The sequence below is a fragment of the Anastrepha obliqua genome, chromosome 2, assembly GCF_027943255.1.
Source record: "Anastrepha obliqua isolate idAnaObli1 chromosome 2, idAnaObli1_1.0, whole genome shotgun sequence".
In the NCBI taxonomy this organism is placed as follows: Eukaryota; Metazoa; Arthropoda; class Insecta; order Diptera; family Tephritidae; genus Anastrepha; species Anastrepha obliqua.
In genome coordinates, this window is record NC_072893.1 from 110,963,145 (window position 1) to 110,980,796 (window position 17,652).

A 17,652-nucleotide genomic window follows, 5' to 3' on the forward strand; every position below is an offset into this window, starting at 1 on the left:
GTGGTTTCTCGGCGAAAAACTGCGACAAGTAATTTTCACAGGCTTCTCTTCAAGTCAACTTTACTCCATTAAGGGAGTTCTGCATTGACCGAAACAAATGGTAGTTCGATAGTGCAAGGTCAGGGCTATATGGTGGATGCATCAAAACTTCCCAGCCAAGCTCTCCCAGTTTTTGCCGAGTCATCAAAGATGTGTGTGGCCTAGCGTTGTCCTGATGGAAAACGACGCCCTTTCTGCTGATCAGTTCTGGCCGTTTTTTGTCGATTGCTTGCTTAAATCTCATCAGTTGTTGACAGTAAAGTGTAGAATCAATCGTTCGAGCAGGCTGGAGCAGTTCATAGTGGATGATTCCTTTCCAATCCCACCAAACACACAGCATAACCTTTCGAGGTGTCAATCCTGGCTTTTCGACCATTTGTTGAGCTTCACCATCATCTTTTTCGCACATTATTGTCGTATTTGATCCACTTTTCGTCTCCTGTTACCATTCGCTTCAGAAATGGTTCGATTTCATTTCGTTTCAGCAAAGAATCGCAGATGTTAATTCGGTCCATTAAATTTTTCACAGACAATTCATGTGGTACCCAAACATCGAGCTTCTTTTTGTAACCAGCCTTTTTTAAATGGTTCAAAACCGTTTGATGATGAATGTTTAGTGCCACCGCGATATCATGGCAGCTTATCTGACGGTCCTAGGACAATCTTTTCCATAATTTCATCGACCTTTTCAACGATAGGTCGACCGGAGCGAGGTGCATCTTTCACATCGAAATTTCCAGAACGGAAGCGAGCGAACCATTGTTGTGCTACACGAACTGATACAGCATCGTCTCCGTAAACTTCACAAATTTCATTGGTGGCTTGCATGGCATTCTTCTCTTTTTTATACAAAAATTTCAAAATATAGCGAATTTCTTCATTATTTTCACTCATTTTTGAACAGCTATAACTTTTTTGCCACTTCTCCGAATTTAATTTTTTTTTAGTTAAATGAAGCTTAAAATATCACCTTTCTAAAACCATATTATATGACACAATGTGATTGGTAGCACTGGAGATAGATGACTTCAACGACATCTATTGACAAAATACGAAAAGACTTTTTCGACTACCCAATATTTGGCTGGAAAATCCCATTTGGCTGGAAAAAGCCATAGTTCGTGAGCTTAGTCATCTCAAAGTGAATAAAATGTTTGTGTATCGCACTATAAAACGTTACAATGATACTGGTAGCATTGCAAAACACTATGGAGGTGGACCAAATACACGTCGAAGTGGAAGAAAAATGGCCAAAGAACTGAAAATATCGCAAGACAGCATTCGACGCATATTGAAAAGTGAGCTCAAGGTCAAGGCTTACAAGTTCCAAAAAGCACACGATCTTTCACCCCAGCAAAAAAAAGTTCGGTGCGAAAGAGCAAAGGAGTTGTTGCGCTTGCACGAACGTGGCGAATTTCCTACCATTGTGTTTTCTGATGAAAAAAATTTCCCAATTGAGCAGTTCATAAACACTCAAAACGATCGTGTTTACTTGACCGAACGCTCATACGAGAATTTGAGCCTACGTTTGGCCACTCGAAACAATTTCCCATCGCAAGTAATGGTTTGGGCCGCAATGACCGCTGATGGAGCCTGGTGTCAAAGTGAATGCGACTTATTATCGGGAAAATGTTTTAGAAGCTACTTTAGAGCCGTGGACACGCAAACATTTCGGTCGTAGACCATGGACGTTCCAACAGGACTCGGGACAAATTCTTTGAATTTCCATCGTTAAATTCGAAGAACACACTCGAGCTTGACTTGTTTACAGTAGCACAGAAAACAAACTATGTGACATATCACGCTGAAATTTGCCATGTAAGCTTATAACAGTCCTATCAAAAAACAAAAAATTTATTTTTGCCATATGTCATCCGCGGACCGTTTTATTGATACCGTCTCATTCATATTTGAGCAGAAGGTACATTGAAAATAAACTAAAATGGATACCTTTTCGTAATTGTATTGCAGGAAACTGTTGGGCTGATGAGTTCGGTAGCGGACAGTAGACCCGTGAGGAGATTTCAAAATTCATTGCGAAATGAGAGAATTGAGATTCCCTTGACCGCCAGTGGTCAGCTCCTGAAAGGGTGGGATTCGCATCAACTCAGCAAGCGCTGGGGGAAAACACCAACGTGTAAGGTCGCGAGATCCTTTTGGCTATGCGTAGATCGGAAGCGGTCGAGTGAAATTCTAAAACTAACAAAGATACACCTCCTTATTTGAAAGGAAAAATTCCAAACTTTGATTTCAGCATAATTAAAAAAATTCAAAAGCGTCGCAATTTGAAAAAAAATTAATAAAAAATTAATTTTTATCAAAATTTACCAAATTTTTTTCAATACATTTTTTGAATTTTTTCACCAATTTTTATCGAATTTCTTTGATTTCATTTAAATTTTTTTTTTTAATTTTGACACTTTTGAATTTTTTAATTATGAAAAATATGGCAAACATTTTTTAATTATGGTAAAACTCTTTTTTGCAATTAATTTTTTAATTTTTGCCTATTTTATTTTCAATTATTTTTTAATTTTTTTTTTAATTTCACCGCTTTTGAGTTCTTTTAATTTTTACTAAAATCGTTTCCAATTTATTTCATCATAAAAACAATCAAATTGTTTTACCAATTTTTATTGAATTTCTTTGAATTTTTTTTAAACTTCGACACTTTTGAATTTTTTTAAATATGAAAAAAAAATGGTGAACGATTTCCATAAAACGTTATTTGCAATTAATTTTTTAATTTTTTCTATTTTTACCAAACTTTTTTCAATTATTTTTTTAATTTTGAAATTTTAACGCTTGATTTTTTTTAAGTATGGAAGAAATCGGAAAATATTAAAAGAAAAAAAAATAATTTTTATCAAAATCTTTTCCCATTTTTTTCATAATAAAAAATTTGTTACCAATTTTTATAGAATTTCTTTCAATTAATTTTTTAATTTTTTTCAAATTTTGACATTTAGTTTTTTAAGTTTAAAAAAGGGAAACATTTTGGTAAAACTATTTTTGTAATTAAATAGTTTTTTAATGTTTTCAATTTTTAATAAACTTCTCCCAATTATTTTTTAATTTTTTCAAATATCGACGCTTTTGAATTTTTTTAATTAGAAAAAAAGGGGGAAAATTGTAGTCAAAATTTAGTAAACAGTTTTATTGAATTACGTTTTTTGTTTTTTTTTTTTTTAATTTTGACGCTTTTGATTTTTTTATTAAAAAAATGGGGGAAAGTTTTTGAATGTAAAAATAAAAAAAATTATTTTTACCACACTTTTTCCATTTTTTTGTCATAATAGAAAAATGTTCTAAATTTTTTACCAATTTTTACCAAATTTCTTTCGATCCATTTTATAATTTTTTCAAATTTTCACACTTTAGAATTTTTTTTATGGAAAAAAATCATTATAAAATGTTTTTTTCTTATTAATTTTTTAATTTAATTTAATTTTTATAAAATTTTTTTTTCAATTATTTTTTTTAATTTTCAAATTTTAACGCTTGAATTTTTTTAATTATGAAAAACATTTTTAACAAAATTTGTACCAAAATTTTTCATAATTAAAAAACTCGAAAACGTGGAAAACATTACAACACTTTCAACAACACTTCCAATTAGTTTTTTTATATTTATTAAATCTCCACGCTTTTGAATTTTTTTAATTATGAAAATGTTGGTACAAATTCTTTTAAATTAATTTTTTAATTTTTTTAAGTTTCGGAGGTTTTGAGTTTTTTTTTTAATTATGGAAAGCAATGGTAAACTTTTTCTTAATTAATTTCTTCATTTTTTCAAGTTTCGACGGTTTTAATTTTTTTAATTATGAAAAAAATGGCAAAAGTATTTTTATTTAAGGAAAAATATGGGAAAATATTTAGTAAAATATTTTTCCAATTACCTAAAAATTGTTTTTTTCAAACTGCGACGCTTTTGAATTTTTTTTAATATCCAAAAATGGGAAAAAAATTTTGGTACAAATTTTTTAAAATTAGCTTTTTCATTTATTTAAAATTGCTATGCTTTTGAATTTTTACCAATTTTTCCAAAATGTTTTACAATAATTTTTTTTAGGTTTCGAGGCTTTTAAATTTTTATATTTTACAAAAATTTTTTTTTAAATTTCGACACAAAAAAAAAAATTTTTTTTTCAACCGCTATGTGCCTACTTGTCTATGCAACCTTCCAATATTTCTGCCTTTCCGTTTGCGCAATTTATGTTACTAAATTGCAGAACATATACACCAAATTTCTTCAAAGTCGAAGTAATGAAGTTCTAACGCGCTTACACTTGGCGTATTTTGTCTCAAATATGACTCTAAACTGGACATGGTGAACTTGATGTTGCTAACGCTCATTGATCCATTCATCTGAAACTCGTGCATTTCTCACTTGGAATGTCCTGCGCTGGATTCTATGAAATTTAGGTTTCATAACTTTTTTATGCTATTACCATTTTAATGAATTTCATCAGCAGTACTAAACAGTTTGTATGCAATCAGTACTTGCGAGCTACAAGTAGAGTGGGAATTCAGGATTTTGTACATGATTTGACGAATTGCTGTTTCCTCGTCGCATATATTCTTCATATCAAGCGAGCACTACTAAAACCACTTTGAAGGGCTTAAATTTGTGAAAGTACGAGTTTCTTATAAAATCTTTGCTTAGCAAAAATTAGCGGTTACGATACGCATTTCAAAAATTAAATGAAATCTCAGTTACTAGCATTGCGACATTTTTATGAATGAATTTTAAATTAATTTATATTTACACTACTCACTTAATGATTTTTTATTGTCCTAAAACATATACAATATTAACTACATACGAAGGTACATAAAAGCAAATGCAGATTATATTAAATATGTAGATTTCAACTACTACTTAAATATATATATAAATATATGAAGATATATATACGCTGATTTATATTTAACTTATAATACAATACTGCATAGATTTTTACACCTTTCTTCCTGCACGATTTTTGTTTCAGAATTCTATTCATTAAAATACCCACAGTTCCACAGTTTTTTGGAATTATGCAATATAATACTTTCGAGTAATTTTTTAACCAACTTCGTTCTGGTATAATCGGAACTGTATTATACTATATTATATTATATTTATTATACTATTTTATATCATACGTTTCCTTCAATTTAAATTGTGTGAGTACCCCCTAAGCAGCCATTCACACATTGGCACGGGTGCTGCCGATATTTTCCTATAGATTCCTCACTGCTGACCTTGACGTTTTTCAATACCAATTCCTATTTTTTTAAAGTAGTAGTCATTTTTTATAGATATTTAAAAAAAAAATATTCCTATTGTAGCACCTGCCAGTTTAGCTTTTTGTGTCAGATGTCCTGAAGAGCCAAAATCCTGTTGACAAGCCACCTATATTTTTTTAAGACGCTTAAAGTAAAAAAATGTTTTTGTATAGGTACCATTGATGTCAATAATAACATACTATAAAATCAAAACAATCGCATTTTATTTGCTTCAAAAAAAAAAAACCAAGTTTCCAAAAAATATCTATAAAAAATGAGTATTTGCTACCTTAAAGTGTTTTTGATTCATTAAATTATTCTTCACTCGCATGTCTACATGCGATGAATTGTAGTATAAATTTATCAAATACTTCCCTCACATTTAATGCGTAGTTCTTAAATTGTAAATTGCTTCACCTTTTTTTAAACTCTTTTATACAAAATCCATTTTTTTTTCTGCAGAGTATGTAAATATTTATAAACATTTAGAAAATTTCGTCAAAGAATTCACGGCAATATTTTTATAAAAATTTCGGAGTTGTACACAAATTTCATTCGTTGCATTGAAAACTATTAAACAATTCATTGGAATATTTTTGTGCGATTCGAAGTATTTTTGTGGTTTGCATTTTGAATGTGGGTATGCACGAATATCGGGCTCATTTTTAGAACTGAAACGTTAGTGTGGGGTCTTAGAACTATTCGTTAGATTTTTATTTATTTTACTTTTATTTTATGCGTTTTTTAATGAATTTCATTATTATTGTTTAATTTAATATGTTTCACGTAATTTTCATTTTTTTTACATACATACATATATGCTATGCATCATATTGGGCAGTGTTAGTTACAATGGAGATTCTTAAAAAAACATTAGGGTGGTTCACAATTAAGCGCGAGTAGTCTAGCAGCTTGGCATTAGTAAGGCATAAATAGGCTATTCACAGTTAAGTGCAAATGACTCGAAACCATGGTTTTTGCAAATTGTGATGGCAAATATACTATGTACATTTTGTTGTTGTGTTGCCATGGGAATTTGCAAATGTTATGATGCCTGACCATTTGCACTTTACGGCAAATTGAAAGGCTATTTACCTCTAATCAAGTTTGAGGTCATGGCAGCCATGGCTCTACCCTAAGCTATAATTTTAAAATTATTTGACGAAGGTTTAAAATAAAAATGAAAAAAAAAAACTTTCTATTATATTTGCGAATTCCATGCTGCCAGATCATTTGAATTTAATAGTGAACTATCCTAATACTTTTTGAGTATTTTTTGTTTGATTTCAAAGAAACAAAAAATTTCAATTTCATAAAGAAATGCAAAGTAAAAGCAGATAAAAGATTATTTTTCGTAAAATAAACTTAGAAGGAAGTACAAGAAAACAGGTCCACTGATAACCTTCGATAACAAAATACTTTATATTAAATAAAACTGAAACAAACAAAACATAATAATTGGCGCATACACTTCTGTTAGGTGTTTGGCCGAGCTGCTCCTTCTGTTTGTGGTGTTCGTCTTTAAGTTTTTCCACAAATGGCGGGATCTACAGGTGTAAACCGGCGCAGAGCTGCAGCTATTTTTTTGACCAGCTTTTCATGGCAGAAATACACTCGGAGGCTTGCCATTGGTGCCGACGGGCGACCTCTATTAAAAAAAACTTTGCCTACCAATTTGCTATTTCATGCACGGAGATTCTAAACTACGCACTCCCGAATGGTAGGCCGTATAAGTAATTATGTTTGTTTTGAAATTCAATTTAATTTGCTGTTCATTAATAAAGTAAGCAGCAGAAATAAAAGCGGAATTCATTGACTTCAAGTACATCCAAGCGCTTTTTGAAGAGAAAATTTAAGTTTCCAAATTAACAAAGCAGCTTTTGATCTAAATGAGAAGTTTTCGTTATAAAGGAAAGCTTATCTAAGGCTTTCGTTATAAAGAAAGGCTTATCTAAAGCTTTCATTTATGTCGAATATTAAAAGTCATAAAACGAGAAGTTTTAAAGTATGCCAAAGAAAAACGTGGTCTTGATATTCTTGGAAAGCGGCATCTAACAGTAGCGTGCAACTGTCTGCCTTAGGTTAGGTTGGGTTAGGTTTTTTGTGGCAGTCGGTTTAGAATATCTGGATGCATCAGAGTAAAGCTGCGAAACTCTATTTTGTATATGGATTTTAAGTGATGATAAGAAAATGGATTCAAAATGTTTGAACTGTCACTTCTTTTGATAGAAGTTCAACCAGCACGTCCTTAATTTCTTCGCAACACTGAGATTTCGGGATTAGCAAGGGACAATACCAGGTTCCCGAAAATTTTCGGCACTATTTCGGGATCGGAAATTCATGTCATCCTAGATGAAAATTGTATCTATTTCATCTAAAGATCTCGGGACTATTTCGGGACTGGAAATTCATGTCATCCTAGCTGGAAATTTAATCTATATCGTCCGAAAATTTCGGGACTGGAAATTCATGTCATCCTAGCTGAAAATTTAATCTATATCGTCCGAAAACTTCGGGACTGGAAATTCATTTCATCCTAGCTGTAAATTTTATCTAGATCGCATTCGTTAGACAAGAGTGTTAAATTATGGTTTTCCGACTACCTTTAAGAATTGTGTCTAATAGGGTGTTGCTTATTATAATTATTTAAGTACAGATCACTGGAATCCTTACTTTCTGGGCACTTTTTTATTTTTACATGAATTTGGGTAAGTTTGACCTTTTAGAAAGGTGGATTCAAAAGGAGCATTTAGCTTATTTTGCAATTAGCTCAGTTTGTGTTTTGAGTTTACACTGCCAAAAATTAAAAAAAAAAAAATGGGTATCTGTTAGTGCCGGTGTTCGGGATTGGGGATTCCGGAGATAAAAAAATAGTGTTAGTTTGCCATTGTAATTTTTTCCCTTGATAGCAAAAAAAATATATATTAAAAAATTTTACTTGCTGGTAGTCTCGAGATTCGGGCTGCTGTATTTCGGTATTAGATGTCGTACTTCAGAAAAGTAGTTTTACCGTAGTCTAATTTTTGTTATTGACCGTAAAAAAATATATTAAATAAATTTCGCGGCATTTGCGAGTCTGTATTTCGGTACTAGATAAATGCCCTACCTCAGAAAAAATAGTAGTCAATAAATTGTCTTTGAAAAATTTTGCTATTGTCTGTTGAAAAAAAATTTAATCAAAAAACGGTTAATAGTTAGTTATACCAGTACCGCTAATCGGGATTCAGACTGTTGGATTTCGGTTTAAGTTCAGAGAAAATAGTGTTGCCATAGTTCGCCATTGCAATTTTTGCTATTGTCCGCAAACAAAATATAAATAAACAAAGTGGTGTAGAATACCCTCGGCCACAAGTGCGCGTGGGTATAAAAGGTAAGCAGCTGCTAGAAAAAAATAAAAATTGAAACAAAACATAAATTCTCCACTGTTAAAATTCTTTTATTTTATTTTACAAATACAAATACTATTATTTTCGTAGAAACATGAATTTGTTACACTTTTTTTAATTTTCTATACTTTCTGTAAATAAATGCGCGCGGTTTCGAGCTTAAGGCATACAAACATCAAACTTAATTGATAACAATTCATTATTTAGTTAAGTACCTACGGTTTAACAAGGTTTAAATAAATTTTCACGCTATATGAAGAGCAAATTGCCTAATGTCAATATGAAGCACAAATTGTTATTTAAATCTTGTATATATATACATATAAATTTTTTTTATTATCAATTGGATTAACGCAAAACTCGCTAAAGGTATCAGTAGAAGCACACATCGTTAAAACAGTATTTGTTTATTTTTTTCTTGTTGCTAAATCACACAAAAACAATTCTAATACCGATCTAATTGTAAATTATTTCATATGGTATTGCATTTGGCTTGGTCCTTGTTTTTTTTGGCTCAGTATTTTTGTACATTAAAACGGAATACATATTTTCGCAACGTGCGTGGAAGTCATATATGTATATGGAAGTGTTAGTCTGTGATTTTTTTTAGATCATACGCATGTATTTGTATGGTTTTTTTTATTTACAAGTTTCGCTATTTAATTTACTACTTCATTACAAGGAAAGATCCTTTTCTTCTGCTTCTTCTTCTTCTTCGACATCTCCACTTCGGCTTCCTAGCGGGTGTGCTAATTTAGTTCACCGCCACTGCTGCCGTCGGCTTGTTGCCAATTTTCACCGTGTGCATAGTTTGTTGTTGCTGTTGTGCCCACGCGAATGTTGCAATTGTTGCTAGTGCAATTAACAGTAAGCAGTGCTGCCATTTTTGTGCTGTAGTCACTGTGCCTCGGATGCTGGTTGCCGCACCATTATAAGGATTATCTAGAAAAGCACGTGCAAAGGCATTTTCGATTTTGGTTTTGGTTTTTTTTTGTTTTTTTTTTTTTTGTTTTGTTTATTAATTTGAACATTTCAATCAAAAATGAGATTTTTTTTGGGTTAATTTTTGACAGCACCGTGTTATTGGTGAGAGTGTGTGAAAGAGAACAAAGAAATCCAAGAGAAAGAGAAAAAATAGAAAAACAAAAATCAAGAAAACACAAAGTTGAGACAGAGAGCAAAGAGACAAAGAAAAAGAGACAATATAGCAAAAACACACACAAAAAGTTTCTTTTTATTGTAGTTTTACTTTCTTATTGCATTTTTGTGTAAGAATTTCTGGATTTTTAATCTTCTTTCGCAAACTACTAACAATGTTTGTTGTGGCATTGTGATGTGTGAAAATGGGTTAAATGCTTCTTGCTATGTAGCGCCGTTAAGTCGTTATATGTGTGGGTGTGCTTACTGTGTGTTGCAGTTGCTGTTGGTGGTAAAATCAAGAAGCGCTATGACTGACTATTGTAACCTTCTCGTGGCATTTTCCAGCAACGCACGTTTGTAGGAAGGGGAAAATGTATGAGTGGAAGGATGCGGAAGTGGCGCCATTATGAGAACTTTTCCACACTCTTGTTATTGTGTTGATGCGTTTTCGTATTGTTGTGTTTGTTAATGTTATTTTTGTTGGCAACCCCATTTTTGCGAAATGTGACGTATGTATTTTTGTATGCTTTGTATTGTAGAAATGTGTAGACGAAATGCTTTCAATGTTGCGGTTAGCAAATGAGGTTAGTTTTTGCCTTACAATTTTTGTTTTTGTTTTTTTTAATTTTTAATGCCGGATGATGATACTTTGCGTTTATGATGAGAGTTTTGTTAGTCCAATGCATAAAGTTTTCCAATCGTTTTTGATTGCTGGTTGAGCAGGGTGAAGATCTAATTAGCAATGTTTTGGTTTTGTATTTTATGGCACTTGTAATTATTGCTTGTTGTTATTTCTTGAATTTCATGACACTTATGAGTTAAGTATTTTGTAAATTTGCGGTGTATGAGGAGATTATTTGTTTAAAATGTGCACAATTTGAAAACTTTTTTGGTTAAGTGAAATGAAAACACATTTGGATATATTTTGTTATTTTCGTTTGGTTAAGTAAACTGAAAACACATAACCTCAAACGGCACACGCTAAACACTTAAGAGAATAACCATAAAAAATGGGTGTTTCATTATAAGCACGGCTACACCCGTAGAAACACGCACTAAAAACAATGCAATAACCGAAATTAGAAAAAAGAAACTAAAAAAGTATGCGTACGCATGTTTAAACCGATTTCGTTCAAACTATATTAAGAGACTTTCAATCATTTGGAAAATGAAAATCTAATTAATTGTGCATAGATATTAAAACTATATGCATAAATATAAATAAAGTGCATAATATGTAGATAAATAGTCAAGGCTAATTTCGCAATATGGTTAAAAATAGTTTAAAAATTGTATAATTAAAAATAGACTAAATATTATTAATTTTTTAAAAAGTTTTTCTAAAACATTAAAGCATTTGAATAAAAATATTTCGTAATTTAAATTAGAACTAATGCAGCTCCACAAACTTCTGGACGTGCTGGTCGTAACGCGTACTTTTAACAAGCAAATCAAAACCATTTATGAACAGAAATTAGGACAAAAAGCATATAAATAAATTTATTTTTAGAAATCGATGTGGCTAAAACTTATAATTGCTGAAATAAATTATTGCAAATTAACCGAAGTTAGGGCAACATGATCGCATTTATCAACTAGACGCCCCAATTGCCAATGCTATGTTGCCAATTTTCGTGCAAGAGATTTTGCCGACAGTACATTAGTATTTTGCAAAGGGGCGGAAAAATCAATAAACAAAGCCGATAATGAAAACTTTTCATAGTTTCTATTACTTTAATACTATCTTTAGAAGCACTTTATATATGGTTTTCCAATTTAAATGGGTCGAAATGTCATCAAACAGGTTGGGTGTGTGAGTTCACGTATGTGAGAGGCCCGTGCAAATGACTGGGCGCGAGAAGTGGAATTTTTAATGATTCATTACATAGATTCGGCTGAATGTGAACACTGGTCCAGGTAACACAACAGACTGCCATGCACAACTGATCTCTTTTGGTTGGTTGCAGTGCGCAGTAGCCTAATAATAAGAATAACACTGACTGGTATATGTTGATATTGTGCGCATCGGTTGATTACCGCCCAATTCTGGAAGTCCCAAAAAAAAAAAGTCTAGCGTGGTTAAGCCATATAATCTTTGTGGCCAAATGAAGTCGTCTCCCCGACTGGTAGCGGGGGGTAGCGTAAATCGTCCATAGTAAATTTGTATCATTGGGATTTGTTGTTGAATTGTGTGGTTTATAAATTGAGCACATCAAACTAGATAGGCACACCGAAGAAAAAGGTTGCCTAAAATAACCTGTCAATATTGAGCTGTGCCTATCAAAAATCCTATTTAATTAATGCTCGAGAAAATGCAATATGAGCCAATTACGTTCAAGTAATGTGCACCATTGACTTGACTTGACTTAAAATACTATGTTGTCAATTTTCATTAGTTATATTCGATTTACTCCGAATGCTACGTTGCCAATATTCATGAGTTATAATTGATTTACTCCGAATGCTACGTTGCCAATATTCCTGAGTTATATTTGATTTACTCCGAATGCTACGTTGCCAATTTTCATTACTTATATTTGATTTACTCCGAATGCTACGTTGCCAATTTTTATTTGCTTCTGGATATGGATTTGCTTCTGTTATATTGTATATAATGTAAATAAAAAATTTGAGCCTACTCTCGTTGTGATGAGCGTTATGATGTTTTTCCATATATAGAGTGACCAACAGCTTTATGCCGCCTCCGAAAGGCAGTTGGTTTTTTATGAGGAGCTTTTTTCATATCAGAAATACATTCCGAGCTTTGTCATTGCCTGTCAAGGGGCGCCCACTATCAGAAAAGACTTTTTCTATTAGGTCGAGTCGCATGCCCGGGATTTTGAATGCACCAACCTATTTCGCTACGGCGGCCCAAGCAGAAAAATGCATAGTATTTTATGAAAATATGTGCCGCTTTTTTACTTCTTTGTCGCTAAGAAGCATAAATCTACGCATTGTACGGAGTTGTTGTATTTAAATTAACTGATAATTAAAAATGTTTCTATTCCTTTTTTCCAAATTTACACATAAATAACTTATATTAAATTGCATTATTAAAAAAGTAGGACGAAAATAATTTCTTATATTGTAGTATTAGACGCCTATGTACCTTGCTTTTCAGCATGAAACTAGAATATTTGAGATACACTGCATTTCATATTTTAAAATATTTTTTTATAAATCAGTTGGCCACATTGAAAATAAAAACGACGCAATTTTTAAGTAAGGTACATACATACAACGAATTAATAAAATGCACAACAAAGGAAACAAACAAGGATGAATACGACGTAAATCAAAAACTTAACTTTTTGCAACTACTAAATATATTTTTCAATGCGAGTAGAAGTGTAAAAAAAAAATGTTTACGTAAAATAGACAACAACGGAAGAGCTTATTAGAGAAGAAGAGAGTATACATGTTGAGTAAAATATAAGAAAGTTAGATACATAAAATTGCATTACAAAACACACAAACACAAATACAAACATACAATAAATAGAGATGGAGAACGAACGAACAAACGAGCGAGCGATCGAATAAACGAGTGAGTGAGCGTAAAAGAGACAAATACTTGTACGAGTACATACATACGACTGAATGCCGTATACAACAACAAAAGAGTTCTATGAGTGAATGCTTTTTGTTTTGCTTTTAAATAAAAATGCTATTGTTTTTTTTTTATTTTTAATTTTTTTTAAATTATTTTCTTGTATCATATTCATTTGCTTTATTAAAAAAAATGAAATTAAAAATTGTTTACTTATTAATTTAACTAAAAAATATTTATATATATGTATATATGCATGTAGTATTTATATAAAAATGATTAAGAGAGTGAGTGAAAAAAAAATTGGAGAGTTGGAAAGAGAAAGAGAGCGTATAAGCGCAACTAAAATCTAATAAATATTAAATGATAGTAAATATGTTTAAACAACATTTTTTCACTCGTAACTTAGGCTATATATTTATTTTTTTCCATTATATTTTCACATATGTAACTATTTGAAGAAATTTGTTTATTTAAATTTTTTTGTTTCTTTTCAATTTGTATTTTACACAAAAATATGCACACACAAAAATATAAAATACAACAAAAACTTATGCAATGCTGCGCGCATGCAATTGTTGCAGAAAGTGTGACGAATTTGAGTTTCTAGTTGAAAATTTGGGGTTCTAAATAAAAATAGTTTTTTTGGGAATCTTTTTCTTTTTCATAAAATTCAAGTTAAGGACATTTACGCTAAACAGTGAGTGTGAAATACTTGTACATTAGTTGAGTAATGATTGTTGCTTCTATAATGAAATTTATAAATTTATAAATTTTTTTCTCGACTCAGTATGTTTAGGTGTCTCGCTTGCGAAAATCTAACAGTTTTAAGGCCAATGTGTGTAGTATTGCGTTACTTCACTAATCCGCGTAATTCTTCACTAAAACATCACTACTTTGAGCGCAACTGAATCACTTTGCTTTGCAGCTTCAAAATTTTTATTGTAACAATTAAATTAATTATTGCATATTAAGTAAAATTATTAAACATTATGTATGTGTTTTTTGTTTTTGTTTTTTCTTTATGTACTAGAAACTAACTTAAAATTAGCGCACTTTTTTCAAAGCAAATTATATATTTTTTTATTTAATGGAAAATTGTAATGGAATTCGATTTGAGATTACTAAGTGTAGACACGCTTAGGTATTGGAGAGAACAATGCCTAGCGGGTGAGAAGTTCTTCAAAAAAAAAAAAAAAATTAAGAAATATACATACATAGGTATGTAAATGCATACAATGAAAAAAAAAAATATTTTTTGGAAGCAAAATTAATTGAAAAAAATATTTATAAATTAATGAGCGAAAGAACATACACAATTAATTTAAAAAAAACACGCACACATTGAAAGTGTAACATTGACATGAGCAGACAGCAAGCATGAAACGTTATACGAAAGTGGCATTTTTCACATACAGACGAGTTTTGCCAACAACAAAGAAAAAAACAAAAAAAAAAATGATTAAGTAGAAATAAAATATAATACGACACGAAATACAGATAAAATGTTAACGGATTAAGTTTCAAAATAGTGTTTTTGTTTTTGGTTTTTTTTTTAATGCGCTTTGAGAGAACGAATACGGGTATGAATTAACGGAACAAAAATTAAAACGTAGTGTAAATACAAGTACGCATAGTAATTAAGTAGTAATTTGTATGTGAGAGTATAGTTTTACATTTTTTTCGCTTTTGAAAATGTGTCATTTTGTTAATTAATGTTATGCTGTGTGGTAAAAAAATGTTTGTAATGTTTTGTGTTTGATAGCTTACTCTGACGAGAACTTTGTTAACAAAAAAAAAAAAAAAAAATTGAATCGCGCTTGAATTGCATTCTACGTAATTTTTTTCTCAGTGTATTTTTGTTGCATGATTTAATTTTGAAAGAAAGCAGGGTTTATAAAGAATATTTTTGTATAATAAAAATTATCTAACACAAAATATTTTTTGCAGATAAAATGTATTATTTTTTGGGCCGTTACTTATAACCTTTATAAAATTTATTTCAAACAGTAAGCAGTTTATATACAACTTACTACTTTCAGTTCCAGCCAAGTTTGCCAAATTTTTTCAAAATCAGAATGAAAATGTATGAATCGTTTTGGTGTTACAAATAACTTTAGTATTTGTTTTTTAAATATAAATAAATTTCTCATAAGTATTTAATGAATGCTGCCGGCATGACAGTGTTTGCGTGATATATTATATATCATATCAAAACACAACTGTCGAATCTTTGTAATGGAAATTCTTGCATTAAACAAGTTTTCTTGGAAAAAATTGACACAGGCTCCTAAAGGTCTAGTTACAAACTACACACTTTGTAACCAGTTCCGAACTAGTGCAAAATGGCACAGTTGGTGAATATGAATGCCGTTTATACTAGTTACTCACTTTGCCCTTTAAATTAATTATGGTTTATAAAGCAATAAGTTGCTGTTCAGAATCATGTTGGGGCGATGATGTGGGCTATCCAATTTCATATATGTTCGTAATTAAACTTAATTTTTTTCCAAAATTTAGCATATTTAATTGCTCAAATTACTTTGCTTACGAATAAAGTGACAACCGGACTGTTAACTGACATATCGATGGTTTTCGAGAAAAGTGACATAATTCCAAAATACAAAATACTGATTTGGTTCAGTTTTCTAGATAAGAGACGCGCCAATTCGATCACCTGACAAAACGACACTAACGCCATCTCTTAGAATTGCTTCAAGATTCGCTTATGACGCTTTTCCAGATAAAAATATATAAACTCTGTAGTTGATTTTTGCTTTTAACGGCAAAACTGCGAATTTTTAGTTAATTTTGAGTTGTGTCGCTTTTCTCGAAACCCATAGATATAACCACATAAATGTTACTTATTGGGGTGCTAATGCTGGTATTTTGGCACGAAATCTGTTATTTTCAAGACATGCACCATATGTATTTCGCATACCTTTGCTATACTTGAGAGTAAAGAGTACCTTTGGTCATCCACAAGATATTGATTGTATATAAAGCAAAACGTCTGGCCTAAACCACAAAACAAATTTCTGTGTGAGACCGATACAATAATAGATTTTACGTTGATGGTTATTAACTTGATGGGCAAGGAAGAAAGAGATAGAAAAATAATCTTATATGAGAACTGCTTCCGATTACTGATAAGCCGTCGAAAAGTGTGGCTGCTCAGCCTTTTTAAAGCTGCATATTTGCGTTCTCTAACAAAGAAAATTGGACGTTGTCTGAGGTGTGTCAATGCCGAAGTTTTTCTATAGCTGCTTCAAAAGCACAAACTATTTTCCAAATACTTTTGAAAAAATCTGCAAAGCACTGTAGCCAGGGATTTTTTCTTATGACTGTTTCATAAGCAAAATAAATAAATCCAAATACTTTTATGTAGCCAGGGATTTTTTCTTATGATTGTCTCATAAGCAAAATAAATAAATCCAAATACTTTTATGTAAGTCAGCAAAGGACTGTAGCCAGGGACGAATATGGCTTGGTACAGCGGATCTTACTGTCAAAGGAACAGGCGACTTTTGTTGTAGCAGCATTAATTAAGTTTTCAGAAATTATTATTTTCCACTTTGGAAAAATTCTGCTGAAACTAAATATTTGCATAATAATTGAAAATTTAGAAACACTTGCGGATCCGGTACAGAAGGCTTGACTGTACACTGAATGCTGCAATCCGTGCCAAAGCAACTCTCTGTTGCCAACTAACTGCCAGTTACGGAGTGGGAAGTTTTTACTCCAGCGAAGCGTACTTCATGCCTAGTGGTATGAAAAAGGCGTTACCTACCAAATAAGTGAGTTTTTTAGCATTCATTTTTATGGAAACTGAGTGAAAAAGCAGTTTAAGTACTTGAAGTTACAACGTTTTTCCACTGACATTTTTTTAGTTGCAGTTTTAGATAATATTTTTCGCGTTATTTATACTTAATTTTAGATAGCCGTTCTTGATTTCTAGTAAATGTAATTCTTAACGGGAATGAACGAGCTGTCAAAAGTATGTAGAAGAAAATTGTTAAAAATTTGTCTGATTTGAATAATCTGAACTTTATAGGTTTTACCACGAATATTGAATTGTCGCTTTGAATATTTTCGGCAACTTGAGAAACAAATGAGCTCCAGAATATTTTCGTACTTTCGTTCTATAAGCCAGCAAGAAGATCTTGTGAATAATGTTCCCATGACAGTCGGCTCTACGTAACCGGAACTACCCGGATTTCTATCCGGCCACGGACTGTCACTTCAGCAGCATTCCTCGTATATGCA

The 17,652-nt window shown here is 31.4% G+C and overlaps 1 protein-coding gene across 5 annotated transcripts in view; it reads right to left on the reverse strand.

Annotated features, from left to right (window-relative positions):
• Nucleotides 1-17,652, reverse strand: part of LOC129239527 (fasciclin-2) — a 158,277-nt gene that overhangs the window by 13,805 nt on the left and 126,820 nt on the right. The window contains exon 8 of one of the 5 annotated variants that reach the window (XM_054875072.1): nt 8,796-9,638. The exons of the other annotated variants lie outside the window; for them this stretch is intronic. Coding sequence (XP_054731047.1) covers nt 9,451-9,638 — 188 coding nt within the window. The 3' untranslated portion in view covers nt 8,796-9,450. Of the gene's footprint in view, nt 1-8,795; nt 9,639-17,652 lie in introns of those variants that run through there. 5 annotated transcript variants of the gene reach the window in all.